Source organism: Oryzias latipes, chromosome 21 (assembly GCF_053564925.1).
Source record: "Oryzias latipes strain Hd-rR chromosome 21, Olatipes_Hd-rR_3.1".
NCBI lineage: Eukaryota > Metazoa > Chordata > Actinopteri > Beloniformes > Adrianichthyidae > Oryzias > Oryzias latipes.
The window spans coordinates 12,277,063-12,293,705 of NC_136257.1; the positions used below are offsets into that span (position 1 = coordinate 12,277,063).

General features: G+C 39.3%; 1 protein-coding gene across 8 annotated transcripts; it reads right to left on the reverse strand.

Annotated features, from left to right (window-relative positions):
- Window positions 1-627: 627 nt before the first annotated feature.
- tfdp1a (transcription factor Dp-1, a) lies at window positions 628-16,094 on the reverse strand. Of its 8 annotated transcripts, XM_011489381.4 has the most exons (13): window positions 15,982-16,094; window positions 15,689-15,867; window positions 11,375-11,458; window positions 11,133-11,199; window positions 10,243-10,364; window positions 7,687-7,808; window positions 7,383-7,548; window positions 7,153-7,299; window positions 6,996-7,064; window positions 6,560-6,711; window positions 4,822-4,988; window positions 1,818-1,896; window positions 628-1,724 (listed from the first exon to the last, which is right to left on the reverse strand). In XM_011489381.4, exons 3-13 carry the CDS (start codon window positions 11,384-11,386, stop codon window positions 1,586-1,588), a joined length of 1,242 nt encoding a protein of 413 aa, XP_011487683.1. In that variant the 5' UTR covers window positions 11,387-11,458; window positions 15,689-15,867; window positions 15,982-16,094; the 3' UTR covers window positions 628-1,585. The 8 variants fall into 8 exon arrangements, with proteins under 8 accessions (XP_011487683.1, XP_078796244.1, XP_011487685.1 ...); XM_078940118.1 differs by having other exon boundaries at window positions 15,689-16,081; XM_011489383.4 differs by lacking the exons at window positions 15,689-15,867; window positions 15,982-16,094 and adding an exon at window positions 13,374-13,532.
- Window positions 16,095-16,643: the final 549 nt, after the last annotated feature.

Sequence of the window (16,643 nt, forward strand, 5' to 3'; positions counted from 1 at the left end):
TGAATCAGGAGTACATGAAAAAACTGCTGTTGGAAAGAGTTTATTTGTTACATAAAAAATCTAGTGGGTGGGCTACAGGCTCCCTGCTCCGCTCCATTCAGATGCATCCATTTGCAAATAGATCCATGTACGCCTTTGTTTTCCTCGTCTGAGCTCAAAACAGTAAGGCTGGATAGCTCCAATATTGATCATTTTTGTTGCACTGGTAATTTTAGGTTGGGGGTGTGGGAGGCTGTCAGCTAGCTGTAAACTGAGAACTCTCAGCAACGGGAAGGGGAGGCCAGGTTGCTCCGTCCAAACAGTCCTGCCCACAACTCTGAGGTCATTTTCTGATGAATTACTGCTGCTCTGCACAGAATGTTCTAGAAAACCAGTTTATTTTATTTCATTTTGCCCAAAAAAATGGCATCATAATTAAAAGACCACTGGGAATGCTTTAACAAAAGATTAAAAGATGATTGGAGTGGGAGTTTAAGAGAAAACCTTTTCTTGCCTTAATGACAGTTTTATAAAATCCTCAGTCAGATAAAATGTTTTTTTTTTTCATTTGTTCAATCCATCAATCTGGTATTTTGAATATTTTTTGTTACTTTGAGAGCTGGTGCATGAATTGAAAAAAAAAACACGTAGTAAAACATACTTTAATTTGAAAACTTATATTAGATTACAGAAAAGGTATTTGGAAGAGTCAGTACATGTGTTGCTCAGTTTTAAAAGGGAGATCTTTGAAGTGAATACACAAAGATCTATACAACCACTCATTTTTGTTACATCAATAATTTTCAAGGTCTATCTTTACCACTGGCCTCTAATACTATAAGCTACAATCGTCATAGGATTTATATACGCAATTAAGAAAACAAAGCTTATTTACCTATCAGGAGCCTGGGTCATGACAGACGATAACTTGCTGTTGCCTTTTTTTGTAAACACTACAGAGACGATAACAACAGGGCGGTGATAAAGAATTCCTCAACTCCAGAATACAAAACAAAAAAACCTAGCAAAATAAAATAAAAAGAAAATGGGGAAGCAGCTGCCTACAGAACCGAAGGAAGCCAACCCAGAATAATGGGGATCAAAAACAAACAAACAAAAAAGAACTATTTGAAATCATTGCCCAGAACACAAAAACAAAAAAGTATCTACACATGTGATGGAGCCCCATCAATGGACGCCATGGAAACAGCCTCCGGCCATTCAGAATCCATGGTATGGCAAGAACAGAAGACGCAGAGGAACACTGATTATAATGTCTGTCTGCCAAAGTAAATGCAAAATAATAATTCAGTTCACACATTTTACATTCTCCAACAGCAGGATGATGTAGAGAGGCGTTCAGGAGGGATGGCTTATTGAAAAGTGGGTTAGACATACAGAACAATGGAAACAACAGCAACGGGTGTAAAAAGCACCTCTGTTCTTTCAATTTTCATCTACACCCCTGAGAGAGCCAAGCAGAAACACAGGCAGGGTCACGGGGAGGGGGGTGTTCGAGAAGCACACAGGAAGGAGAACAACTCCCACAGGGACTCTGGTTCAAAAGGCTGTGCTTGTTGGAGAGGGGAAGGGGAGGGGGGTTAGGTTAGTCTTCGTCATCGTTCTCGTCATACTCCTCGTCGTCGTCGTCGTCGCCCATGTAAGACACCGGGGTCTCCACACGGGAGCCGCTGTAGTGAGAGTCGTTGGAGCTGGAGGCCATGGTGCCGTCGGTGCAGCCGTCACTGCAGCAGGAAAAGAGACAAGCTGAAATGAGGGAGGGAGGGTGGGGCAAAAGATCTGCTTCCTGTCACAAATGATCAATCAAGAGCTCAAACCTGCTGGCAGGGTAACGCGCTCCGTTGGCAGAGGACCCCCCAGTGATGTACACGTTACTGATGGGGCCTTTGGCCATCTCTGGGTGAAGGAAAGAAAATGTGGACGTCAAGTTCAAAGACTCCCACCTTTTCCAACTGTGATAGCCGTTACCAACATTAATAAAGGCATCCTTGATAACTGGCTTTATTTTTTACTTAATGTGGTCTTTGATCATTCAAAATAAGTCACATTTTAAAGAGAAAAATGTTATTTATTGTGAAAATTTCCTGTCAATTGGTATGATTGCGGTTGAGAATATGGTTTAACTAGTTAGCTACCTCGATATATTGCAGTTTTTCTGTGTAATTTTATATACTTTGTGTTTACAAAGCACACTGTGTTCTGGGTCCTAATTGGCTGTTGTCAATCAATCTTCTCCATGCTGTATCTCATGTGCCAAATGTGTTCAGCTTGCAAGATTGACATAAATCTTCAATCTCGTTCAGATTTTTGTTTTCACTCTATAGCACACGGTTTGTATTTCTATGAAGGTTTGAACGGTGAAAATGGTAAGCCTGAGAAATGTGTGTGTAGTGAGGAGTCTAGATTAATTGTAAAAAATTATAGAACTACTAGGCGGATTCAATCTAAAGCAGATTATTTTTAGAATGCAACTCCCGGAATAAAGGAGGTACAGCAGTATAAGACTACTCTAAATAAATAAGTAGACTCCACTTTTGTTTCCTTCAACACACAAAGAAGAAGCACACAAGTGAGCGTCAGATCTGTAAGTACAGAACATTCAAACAATGCAAAACAGAAAAGTTTTGTTAAAATGAAAAAAGGTAGAACCTATCATTGGATAAGTGGACTTCCATGTAACATGGGTAGATACCAAACCCAAAATATGTACTGTATATTTTGGAGCATAATGCGCTTGTATAATCCTTTGATTTTCTCATTGAAAAAAAAAATACAAGTTCGACTTTGCGCCCCGTTTGCTTTAGTACGACAGTTTGCCAAACCACTTGATGGATTGTTGGAGCATTATGGGTATTGTAGTCAGGAACGTGGTGCAGTGTATGTACTGTGCTTCTACAAAATGATCTTAAAAAGCAAGAGTATCATTTTAAATTTGATGCATTACAACCGAACAATGTTGAGAGTTTGCCTTCTGTGGTGTTGCTCTCTCTCTCCAAAAGATGACTATTGCTGATAATAGGGGCAGAGATGAAAACAATTTACTAAAAAAAATAAAACTTCCCATAAACCCCTCTGACTGGTGGTGTACCTCTTGGCCCCTGTAGGCCTCTGGGTATTGCAGTCCCCTAAGTTTCATAAAAGGGGGTTCATAAAATGTTTTTGAGGGCTTTCTTTAGCTCAGCTCTTCTTACAACCCTCTTATCTTCCTACACCTGTCTGTACTAAGAAACTGTGTCCCGAGCTCCCATCATGTGTTGTGACTTCTTTCTGGTTTCCTCAGACTTTGCTCAGGGCTCATGACGTTGCACATCAAGCAGGAGCACAGAGAGCCGTCCCAAAAAGTCCAGATAAGTTCAGGCTTGACTTGCCTCAATTTCAAACAGGTTTAAAGGTACAGGGTGCACAAAGGAACAGAGACTGCTGACATGTCACTCCTACAGCTCTGTCTAATAAAAATCTGTTAATGTTGAACATTTCTGCCCAGTGAGGGTTTTTTCATCCTGGGTAAGGATAGCCTCTAAGGAACAGGTTAATATTTTATGCTCTGGTTTTACTTTGCCTGTTGCCTCACTTGTCCATTCTGGAGCCATTTTTACAACTGCTTCAACAAAGCATTTCATGTTTGAAGTTTCAAAAAAGCTTTAAAGTTAAGGTGACGTCTTCTGTCTGAAAGTCTGTCTGCTTGTGTTAGAATTAACATTTCTTTGGAGACATAATGCTTGATGCTTCAGGAATGTGTTGGACAAACTAGGAGTGTGACGATAACCGCATCACTGCATTATGGTTTTTTTTAAAGTTCTGCATATGGTGCATGATTGGAACATAAGCACATTAAACACATTCATCTTTGCTGATAATTTACTTTTTCTGCTACTCCTGTGTTCAGACTTCAATGGTTTCTGGGGGAAACCTTTTATTGCAGTTCTCCTTCACTCCCTCTTGCGCTGCACGCACTCCCTCTTATATACACACGCGGGTTTCAGCAGCACATACACATCCTCATTCTACAACAGAAATTTCCATCTCGCGAGGACATACGACAAATTTACTGCGTTCTACTTATTCATTTCCATTGTATTAATTTTCATTACAAGCTGCATGCGTTCTTGAGTGCGCAACGGCTTTTGTGTTGGGGGGGTGGGGGGCGCAAGAGTCCCCATCACAGCTATACTCCAGAGTGGTTTAATAAAGAATCAGTCACTGTTATTCTGGGGGGAAACTTTTATTACTGTTCTCCTTCACTCTGTAACACTAAACACGAATGCGCACTGTTAGAGTGCGATTAATATCACTACATGTTTTGTTTGGGAACTATTTTGTGCAGCGCAAAGTTACGTGCCTGTATAAACAAAGCCGGAGCCTCCTGCCCCGTGTTCTTCATGGGTGTCAGGCTTCATGGCTACTGGAAAGGTGACAAAGTGTCTGCAGTCTTGTTTATTACTGGGCAATATATAATATTCTGAGAAGATGTCTGTACCAGAGAGCACAGGTGAAGGCTTGCATGCAGCTCCAGAGTGGTCCACTGCAGAAGAATCAACACTCACCCCCAACACACTTGTACCCGTTCAATCTACAACACCTTTATAGTTAGTTCTATAGTTAGACAGGTCTTAGTTACTGTTATTTGTTATTAAAGAATACTGGGTTGTAATTGTATTCATTTTTGATGCTGCCACCGGGGGATTATATGTGTTTTTTTTGGGTAGTTGGTTGGTTAACCGCGACACCACGCCGTCATTTGTGATCAAAAATCCCACACAGTCACAGCTCTAGGACAAACACTGTCCCTTTCGGCCTCTAGTGGCAGATGCTGGCACTCACCTATAACATAAGGCTCAAGCGCTTTGGGCACCAGGCTACGAGCAACCTTCAGGTCCTCTGGAGAACATTTTCCCACTTCCAAGCCGCAGGCCATGCCCATACGCTTCAGCACCTCGATATCATCATGGATCTCAAACATGCTGTCGAAATTGAACAAATACTCGAACCTGCGGACGAGGGAGAACAAAAACATCAGAAGGGTGAAACATCCACAGAACTCAGGTGACATGTGACACAAGCTTTAGTGGATTGGAACGATCCATCGAAGCGTGTCTGGGATCAACACTTTGACCTCCATAAATATTTGTAATGTGACTGATGAAGTCAGTAAAAGCAGGAGTTGCACAATAGCTGAAAAGTAAAAACTGTTTTGCTTTAAAATGGGGGGGGGGGGGGGGGGGCATTTTTTTATGCAGTTCACCGTTTTCAAAGAGTTGATATACCATCAAAAAAATCTCTAAGATAAAATGAAGGGCTGCAAAGACGCTTTATATTACTAAATCTGCCTTTATCTTCATCTGCCTTTAGCCAACTACAGCAAAGAATAAAATAAAATTTAAAAAAAAAAAAATCAACATTTTCAGTCCCAGAGAAGGGAGGGTTGCTTACATTAAGACAGTAATGCTTTAAAAAAAAACCAACAGTTGATCTCCAACTCTGAGCTCAATTCAACAACGAAGAAAAGTTCTTCAGCCGGAGACATTAATACACGTGTAATGTTGTGCTTGTCCGACTCCGTCTTCACGTCGTCAAACACTTGGAGGCCTTGCAACTGCTGAGTCACTACAAAGCAAACCTGTTTACGCTCTTCATTTAGACCCCCAGTGTCATAGGGTAGCAAACACACAAGTGTGTACATGTGGGCCTCCCAGCTTGTTCTCCTCCTCTTTAAAACTGCTGGACTGAAACCACAGCGAGACGGCAGCACAGGGCACTAGGGATGGGTACTGTCTGAACAACAAACCAGTACTTTTGAAACTGTTCAGGACCCTTAACTGAGCTCCAACCAGTTCTTCAGGTCAGTTTACCAGCGTTCTGCTGCCACTGGCGGCAACCTTCCAGAGGCAATGTGTATTGCCCCAGGACAAGACGACATATAGGTGGGCAAGGTGGGAATCGAACCCGCAATATTCCGATCAGAGGTCGACTAACCCTTCACCATGGCTGCCCCTCACGCGACATGGTGAAGGAGAGTTATTTTTTAAATAACAATAAATGTTTCTTTGGGGACTTATTTGAGTTAATGAAAAATGGTGCAGCCATGTCTTTGAGCAGCAGGAGTCGCCCTGCTGCTTCATCGTCGCGGTGATCAAAAATCCCATACCGTCACCGCTCTAGTTTGGCTCCAAAATGGTGCCGTCTCCATCACGACAAAATGGTGACTGAATTGACTTAATTTTGTTGGCGCCATAAGGGTGACATCTGTCCCTGTGAATGGAATTAATCCATCTGTCAATGGATGGAATTAATAAGCTTTAACCTTTCAGTCCCAGACTTTTACCTTATGTTCTGTTAACCTAAACTTAAACATTTCTCTAATGCAAACATAACATTTCATTTCAAGCCAAGTGGCAACACTAATATCAAAAGCACAGACAGATTTTAGAAAGAAATCGTTGCCATTTCTAACAGGTTCTGGGATTGATGTTTATTTTAAACTTCACTTTCAAATGTTTAAGAGAAATAGATTTTTATGACTTGTTTCCATTGCTCATAAACAGACCAGATAACCACATACTTGTCATTGGAGATGCTGCAGTCAATGACCGTCTTCTTGCTGGTGTTGACGATGATAAAAGGAAGGTGGATGATTGAATTAGGGGGTGGGGGTCTGTTTGCTTGCTGCTCCGACTGTCTGTTCCTCTGAACAAGGTTCTTAAAAGCTATTTGCTGCAAAAACAACAAAACTTATTAAGTTAGAAGCGGCACAAAAGAGGAAGATTGCATTTTGACTTTAGACAGCTTTTATGTAAAGGGAATAAATAAAACATAACTAATAAAAATATTCTTTAAGCTGTGAAGTTCTAAAAGCTAGAAAGGCAAAAGGCTTTTGAATTTCATGGCTTTGGCGTTCTTGAGCTCCACAGACCTCTCAGCCTCTCTAGCATAAGAGCTGCAGAGGACATATATGCAGAAATCAGACAAACACAGACATACAGGTCATCGACCTCTACCTGCAGAATAAGCTCCTGAAGCTGTGACTGTTTCTGCTTAATCCTCTCCAACCGCCTTTGTCTCTCCACCTACAAAAGTAGCGACCGAGAGTTGCATCAGAGGAAAAAAGCCAGAATTGGCACACATGTTTAGACCAACCCTCACAATCGTCCTCACCTCTAAATTTTGACACTCTTGCGCTGAGTTGGTGGGCAAACCAATCCACTTGATTTCCTTTTTCTCTTTTGAGATGATGTTCATGGCCATGAGCACGTTCAGTGCATCATAAACACGCCGCCGAATATTCTTTTGGTCGTATACATGCTAGGAAAAAAAAAGGATTTAAAAGATCATTTAAATGAAAGTGTTTTTTTGTTGTTGCGGGTTTGCACCGCCTCAGCCTTTACCGAGTCATTGGGTGACATGTGGTTGTCTGCGGAGCTGAACTCAGCAACTAGTTCATCTGCCACTTCATTGTAGGTAGTTACTCCTTTCTTCTGCACTTTCTCACACACTTTCATGGAGAAATGCCTCAAGCCTTTTCCGTTTTTCTCTCCTTTCTTACCACGCTTTCTGCAAAGGAAGCATCAAAGCACGCTTCAACATTTACAGCAAACAACTTTCAAAGTAATCACATTACTTTAAGATACATTTGGAATGCATTATTTTATCAGGAATGACTGGCTAAGCTAAAGGCATTTGAGGACTTACCCTGATGACCAAGGAGAGGCATCTGCTGTTTGAGTCTGAGTGAGGAACTGGGAGCTGGGTGTGTGTGGACTGTTCACCAAGATCGTGTTTGATACTGATGGTCTCTGGGGCGTTCCAATCACCTATGAAAACAAGAAGATGACGGAACATTAAAGACTCAACGTGACCTTGTGAGGACTTTAAATTAAAGCCCCACTCTAATGAATATGGTGTTGTTGATTTTTTCTAGCATGTTCTTGTGGCATTTTTCTGATGGAGGACATACAAAAAAGAAAATTGATCTCATAATTGCATTTCTGAGTATTTTTCTAATCAAGTCATTGTAAATCAGGTGTTAGAAAAAGAGCTAATTTGTGTCATAGACAATACAACAGGTGGGCCACAAGCTTTCTGCTCTGCTCCATTCTGATGCATCCACTTGTAGACCAACGGATCCATGACCGTCTTTGTTTTCCTCGTCTGAGCTGGAATCTGGATCTAAACTGTACGACTGGACAGCTCCAGTTTTGCTCACCATTTTTGTTGCACTGACTATTTCAAAATGAGGTTGTGAGGCGCAGTAAGCTAGCAGCAGGGCATTTAAACAGATGGGTGATGGGAAGTGGGGGTGGAGTTGAATTTCTAATGAACAAATGCCGTTATGCAGAAACTGTCCTAGAAAACGACACAGGTATTGTGATGTGTCAAAAAAAACGGCATAATCATAATGAAAAGGCCACTGGCGAAGTTTTTACAATAGATCAAGTAACGATCAGAGTTTGACTTTAACATGAGCTCATCTCTGAATTGATGCAAAATGGTGAAATCTTAATCTTCTTTTTTTTATTAAATACTAAAAATTTGCTTTAATAATAAGAGCTAGAGAACCCTGAAAGGGCGCCTGATGTTAAGCTTTGTCCTTATTGGAACAGGCTGCATAGAGCTAAATACTCTAGATGTTATATTCATAGCAGGACTGTTATGCAACAGCTTACATGTGCTGGAAGGAACAGTCACTAACTCATCTGGGATGGAACAGATAATCAAACTTAGTTTACAGTTCAAATAGTTAGAAATGTAATGAATTAAGCATTTTATGTGTGCTACAGTAATGTTGCAAAGGAGAGTTTGTAACATTTTGGCTGAAATTCAACTGTAGTTTCCTAACAACTCACATTAACGTTTAGATGGTTTGTCTTGGTCTGACACTTCACTTTTTTTCTTCAATCTGCTGCTTTTTCATTTTAAAAATCGCTAACTCATCTTGCTTTTTTACTTAACCATTGTGCTATCTCCTAGGCACTTTAACGTTGGGAGTTGGGTCATCTAGACCCACTACACAGTGCTCTGAACCTTTTTTCTTCAATGATTTGTGATCTTCACTGGTGTCCATGGATTACATGAAATCTTTCCATCTTTATCCACCTTTTTTATGGTAGGAATAACACATCAATGTAAGGGTGGGGTCATCTAAGATAGCACAAGGGTTAACCAAAAGGGCAAAGGTTTCAGAAAAGTCCAAGACACCTTTGAGTCTGATTTTACCAGCTGAACAAGTAAAATATTTTAGTACCATCACGAGTCTCACAGGAAATTTTAACAAATGTGATCTGAAATTATTTTGGTGTGAAAATAATCTTAAATACGGAAATAAATTGTGTTAAGAAAATGTCAAACATCTATTTTTGGAAGTTTAGGAATATTTAAATTGAGATTGAGCAGCTGGAAATGTTTCGTTTGCATCCAGAATGAACTTTAGACCCACAAACTCAAGACTTTCTAATGTCCTCTAAAACTAAACCAAAGTGTAAAGGCTAGCTTAGGATGTCATCTATTGGACAATAATTGTTTTTATTGTAATAAACACTTAAAAATGAATTTCACAGCTCATCCAGTCCGAACTGTGTTTAAACTCGGACTGGCAGCAGAGCAAATCTGAAATCGGTTACACTTGACTTTCTTGATCAATCTAAATAAAACTGCATACTGCTGTGTAAACATTTATCTTGCCCTTTTTAATGCATAGGAACATTCGAAAAGGAGCAGGGGATTTAGAGGTGCAGCATATAGGATCGGTGTTATTGCAGCACAGAAATATTTTCCAGAGTAAAAGCTGCTCTAAGAATATTAGAGTTTGTATAGAGACTTGTTTATGGCCTTTATGGTTTTCCCATACTTGCTAGAACATAAGAAGGCGAGGTTATGACAGAAAATGCCTTATATGTGCACTTCTATAATGCAACATGAGACCTCCAGAGGATAGGTGATCTATTCCTTCACTAAGGTGATATGTAAGCTGATTTCCGTTGTGTATACATTGCTTGTACATAATGAGATGATGGGTGTAATCCTGCTGACTGAAGAGTTGATAAGCTTAGGATCAACTGCCTCCACCTACCCACTGCCCGGTCACCTCACAATGATAATGGAGGGGGCTTACAATACGAAAAGACAGAGCAGACGAGAGCAACAGGAGGAAACGTGCACAATAGCATGCAGGTCATCCGTAACACTAAAACCCTCTTTTTCTGGTTGACACTTCCTTGGAGGAGTGAATTAGGACAAATGGGATCTTACCATGTGTGGCACGTGTTGCACATGTGCTGCAACATTCACATTTGAAGGCCCAAGTGTTTTGGGTAGTAGCTGTTTGGCCACAGGCGCAGCTGCTGGCTGGACAGCAACCAAGGATAGGATGCCTTAAAGACAAAAGGAGGACAGTAAGAAAAGGAGCTCCTGAATTAACCTCCATTGGCCCCTGTCGTCCGCGCTCGAAGGCCTAGAGCGGGTTATGCATTCGATGGTCAAAATAAATGTTTAAAGACCCACTCCGATGTTTTTCACGTGTCCATGTGACATTTTTTCTGATAAAGTGAACATTTATTTAAAAAACTTAAGAGTAAAATTGCATTTCTGAATATTTGCGCTGGGCAGGCCACAAGCTCCCTGCTCTGATGCTCATTCTGATTCATCCACTTGCAGACAAATAGATCCACGTATGTTTTTGTTTTTCTCATCTGAGCTGGAATCTGGCTCAAAACTATACAACTGGAGATAGCTCCAGTATTATAAAATGTTTTATTGCGTCAGTAATGCTAAGTTTGAGGTGTGAGCGGCTGTAAGCTAGCGGGAGAGCGTGTAAACAGATGGGTGATTGGAAGTGGGCAGGCTTGCTCCGCACCAACACTCTTAGGAGGCAGATTTCTGATCAACTGTGGCTCTGCAAACACTATTACCTAGAAAATGACAGATTTTGAGGATTTGGGCTAAAGAAAGCATAATCATAAGTAAATGGCCACGGGGATTACTTTGAAAACAGATTTAAAGGCGATTGGAGCGATCTTTTGGAAATACCCAATGAAGTATCACGAATCGGACTAGGACTTTATCCACACATTAAGTGTTTTTGAACACATTTATTTTTAAGTGTATGCATATTATAACTAGTAAAAAAAAAAAAAACACACCTTTACTGGGGCTCAAATTCTGATCAATGAAAACCTTCAGTTCTCCATTCGTTTCAATCAGACCAGCCTGAAAAACATAAATCAATGTTAAAACACTCAAGAACATGAAAGTTATTATTACAAATTTTAGGCAAGACTCAAGTACATATGAGCAACAACAGTTGCAGCAAGTGCTTTTCTTTTACACCTACTAAGTTGCATTTAAACTGCAGTCATTTCCATCCATGCTTTTAGTAACTTACATCTTTAGCCATGATCCAAAAGGACCGGGACAGGTATTGTTTCAAGTTAGCAAGACCTTCCTCTGCCAGGCACTATTCAAACTCCTGTAGACAAAAGGGGGGAAATGAAGTTACACGTATTTCTGTTTGAACCTAAGAAATGTTTTGGCCAATTATTTAGGCTCAGCTCAGCTATAATTTACGCTATTTGGGGTTAAATTCATGTCTTAAACAGGGCCCATTTAAGTTGCTGGACCAGAGCACACTGTGTGGAAAGCTAACCACATCACTATGTTAGCTACTCTCCTCCTCCACTACAACAAAGCTAACAGAATTATGAAGCACTTTGTACGAATCGAAACTTCCAGAAACTTTCAAGCCCGTTGGGTTTCGGACTGTGTGCGCAGAAAACCATAAAAAGTCATCCCTGGATGCTCCCAACTTTTACAGCGCTAAGTGTGCCCGAGGCCTACTTCAGGTACCAAGCACGTCCGGAGGAGAGGCATCGTCCAACTTCTGCTACAGGTCACACAAACACCCGAACTTTCCCCCAACCGGACCGGAACTGCTCACCGGGCTTCTCTAGCACCACAGTGTGAATTCAGAGAAGACCCCCGTGCTGGAAAACCAGTAGGTTCGCGACTAATGATGCCAGCAATTAACTCTTGGTGAATGCAGCTAGCGCCCCAATGCTAACAGCTAGCGATGGGTCCAGCTAGCCTGCTAGTTAGCTCCTGCACGTTTCTACACGATTCACATTTAACTCACGGATTAATCCCTCCGTGGTGCAAATTATTTCAACATCTAAAAAGGATTTAACGCCCTTTAAGTGAATGCGCGTTTCACACGGTGGGTTCGTGAATAATATAACAGACCTGTGCACTTACGAGTGCACTCTCTTTTCTCTTCGAGGATTGTTGTTATTGGCATTTGAGAATGGAGGAAGAGGAGGTCTAAATCCTGATTAAACAGGAAACAAAATAAGCGATGTCGAGTTACTTTCGAATTATATTTAAGATTACTTTAGGTTCTAAGTATTGTTTTCAACGTGGGTCTATGGCTCTTAAGTCAACTATAAATTAATGTCCTCATTTTTTTTGGCGCAATCGTGGTTTATGATGCCAAGGTTTGTCAGTTGCTTGACTGTGGCAGCTGTGCCCTTGTTTCTGACAACCCTTCATTCATCAGGCAAAGTTGAAACTAGACACAAGTGAAATACTTCATAAAAATCTGTCACAACAGAACAGTATATAAATAATATTTGAGTTTCAGCTTGTAATCCATTCTAAAGCAAAGATGTATTTCTGTTGTGGCATTAATATGCAATACGTACTAGAGTAAACAGTGTGACTAGAAAATTCATTTTATTTTTTAAATGAGTTAAAAGTAGGATGTTACGCTACTTTTAAAAAGTTAGCATTGTGTCAAACTTTTCAAGTGGATAAACAAACAATCCTAACTAATCAATAAGGAGCTTTCCTCCGAAGTGAGTTAAGCAAAACAACAACAAAGTTTAATTGTATTGAATGTTTTAAATTAATACAATGAGTAAAATTAATAACAGTTGAGTAAAAATGTAGTTTCCCCTGAAGCCTAAACGTACACTGAGGACTACAATGAATACGCGAATACACAAATAAACAACACTGGAGTTTGATCCAAAACGACAAAAGTACCCTGAACATCGACGGAACCGAATAAAGTTTGTACTTCATTCGGCACTCTGATAGCTATTAAGGGGTAATTTTCTCCTATTTGTGATTGCTGTTGATATTCGACGCTTTTGTTAGCTAGAAGGCTAGCGGACATGCTAACCCCCAGCTGTCATCTACACTTTCAGTATGAGGTGCACGTTCGTCGGGGTTAGCTCCGTGTTTCTTAGCAGTGTGTTTTCGTGACATTTATTACGCCAAACCTTTTTAAAACATGTGCACAAAACTGAAAGTTCTTACTTGAGGCGCCGAGCCACAATTCAATAAATGCAGCTTACCGGTGCGCCTTCAAGTTAGCAGTTCGTTACCTGGCCTTTTCACTCCCTTTCAGCTAGCCGTTCAGCGGAGCAGCGACTCTAACAATCTGATCTTGGCGGTGTCTCACTTTAGCGGCGTCTGATTGGACAGCAGGAACGAGACGAAACCATTGAATGTTACTACAGTCAATGGACGAAACCAAGTGGAGTAGGGGTTCAAAATCTCTTGGGGTTGTTGAACACTATCCAACTTCAGGAAAACACGTAGCGCCATCTGCTGGACTGGAATGACATGAAACTACAAGCATGACTAGTTATTGGATTCTTATTTTACTGGATTTAATTATCCTTTTAATTATTTAAGTATGTGAATGAAAGGCATCTAAAGTAAAACTCTCCCTCATATAACCTAAAAAAAATAAGACGAGCCTTGCATTACAAAACTCTGTTTATTCTGTCTTGCTATGGTTTGTTCTTCTATATTTGTTTTCTGGCTGCAATTACTGGATTATTTTTGCTGCTTTACTGTGTTAAGCAATCTTTTGTAATGCTCAACCATTCATCAATAAAAATAAATAAATAGAAAAAGGTTAACTCATGGCACTTCTGAACCCTTAATTTTTTGCAATTTGAACAATGAAACTTTGGAACATAAACTTTTATGAACACATACATAGGTTTTCTGGATAAACATTAGACGTTAAATTAGACGTCAAATTAAGTTTACATTCCCCCTATATGTGCTATAGTTGGATTGACTAGATAATTCATTGACAAATACTATTAATATTATTTTATTACTCAATAAATATCACGCTCATTGAAATAAATGGAGAAGCAGCAAACCCTCCTTGTCATGTTGTAAATAAATGAATTCAAAATATATTACCGATCATTAAAACTTCCAAAAAGAATCAATCCACAAATATCTGCTTGTTATTTTTTTTAGTTTCCTTGTATAATTTTTTTGTCTCCATTTTACAATCCTATGTGAGAGATTGTACATTACAGTGTGTTGTTGATTTATTCAATAAAAAAAAAAATTGGCACTTCAGAAAGTAACAAAGACCTTTGAAAGATGACAGCTGAAATGCATAGTTTGAAAATTAGTAAACATTAATGTATGTGTTTGTGCATGTGTGAATGTATGTGTACCTGTATGATTGTGTATATATATAAATTATATGTATTCAGAAGTAAATCAATTGAATGTTTTTTTTTGTTTGTTTGTTTTTTTGATGGGCTTCGACAAGCAGAATGCTTCAGCCCAGACTCCTTGGGTTAATAAAGATTACCGGTGTTGTTTAAATTAATTACACCAATTATTATTTTTCATTCCCAGGTGTTAACGATAAACCAGGAGGACACATAATTGAAAAAAGGTGAGGACTGTTACAGTTTACTTTTTTTTTTTTTTTTGTCTGACTCCAAATCCCAGCACTCACCTTTGGCATTTATTGCATTAGGCGTGATAATAAAGGCATTCTATTCTATTCTATTCTATATCTACAAACACTGCCAAGTTAAGAATTTAATGCAGTCATAATTAATTTGATAGTTTTCTATCTGCAGTGGTGTGTCTATTTGGCATAGTTCTCTCCAACTGCATTTTTGGAGGTTTGGTGTCGGAATTTTTGTCCTATAATCAAAGTAAATTCCTAGCTGGTGAAGAGTTTAGCAATGCTGAGTTTATTGGGTGATACAGAAAATAGTGCTTTCTTTAAACTCTGTTGCGAGCTGAACATTTATAACTATGTCTTAGGCCATCTTGTTATAGTAATTTCATGTTACAGCCTACATAGCGACATGGTCAGAAGTCAAACATTTTCACTAGAAAATAAAATAAAATCATGAGCAATGACAGAAATTTTCTTAGTGGTGTAGTTTCCATCATCAAAGACATCTTTTTTCAAAGAATGTTTGCTAGATTTTAGTTGATGATCTATCATCTTCTTCTTAATGTTCCAGTTCCTCTTGAAAAAGTAAAAACATGTTATTTTTGTGATTGTTTTAAATAATTGAAAATGTTCTTCTCTAAAATATATAAGGGGGTAAGACCCACAGCATGCAGGTCACTAAGCAACAAGATTTAGGAATTTGGCATTTTATTACAATGAAAAGCAATGTGTTTCTTTGTTTATTTCTTTTTTTTTACTCCATTGTTCATTCTTTTTTGACACACACACACACAGACACACATGATGCGTTTACTGTATACGAACATTAACATGATGTGTTTCAAGAACTACTGAAACACATCTCAAATAAATCTTCTGCATTGGGGCAGAAGCGGGACATGAAGTCACCTGTGCTGATGTGATCCACGCTGGTCTCCAGAGCCAACAGGATCAGCTTGAAACACCTACCAATGTATTTCTTTGAGGTCCTGAGACAGCACACATCTCCCTGAAGGTTCTGGGGGACTCCTTCCTGTCTGCAGGCGATGTGAAGGCAGGCGGATGCGATGGCGACGTTGGCGCGCCCCTTCAAGCTCTTCTGCTCACAAAATTGGTGGAATAAGTTGTTGGTTTTGTCTGCGATGTTCCTAGGGAAGTTTACAAAAATGTTCATTTAAATACATGAAAAAAATGTTAAATGTCTGAAGGACTCGAACAAATAGGTAGAAAAACAAAAAAAGAAAGTTTTTAGTAAACATTACATTCTATTAAACATCTTGAAATTGCCACGAATTGGTGTTACACTGTTACAGTTCATTACAGAGGAGCTTCATTCTGCATCTTGCGCATCAAACAAACTGCGGCAGCATGGAGTAAAGAAAGCTGCACATTCACAGATAGGTTATCAAGGGCTCACTGTGTGCTGAGTTATTAAAACTTGTTTATGGGTGGACTCATTTCTTTATAAGATAAAACCGAGCTTGGTTCTTCGTCTGCTGAACTCAGATAATTCTGTTTTCTCGTGAAAGAATCTCTAACATACTAAATAGTCCATAAATAGCTTTAGCCCTCACTGTACACCTAAAAATAAGTTATATTGTGTTATATTATATTTAGTAATATTATATTATATTAGTAATATTATAATAGCTGATGAAATTATTTTTATGAATGGATTGAATGGATGAAAAAGAACATTTTGTTGAATATTCATATCTATTTGATACTGTTGTGATCTAATATTTTGTGCTAATTCTTCGCTTGTTGAGAGTTTTTAGAGGTTCCAAAGTTAGAACTTGTTGGTCATTCTTTGGTTATCAGGCTTCTGTCCTCTAGCTCCAGTTACCACTTAAAGTTTGGTGTCAGACAAACCTTTTTTATCTTTATCATTAGGCTAAAACTGTTCTGTTTGATAAAGATGGTG

What these genes read in the sequence shown, in the direction of transcription:
- tfdp1a (XM_011489381.4), bottom strand. An exon ending in GCCTCTCCTTGGTCATCAGG is followed by an intron (nt 7,549 to 7,686) that starts GTAAGTCCTCAA and finishes CTTCCTTTGCAG; the next exon opens with AAAGCGTGGTAAGAAAGGAG. An exon ending in GCTTGAGCCTTATGTTATAG is followed by an intron (nt 1,897 to 4,821) that starts GTGAGTGCCAGC and finishes TCCTTCACCCAG; the next exon opens with AGATGGCCAAAGGCCCCATC.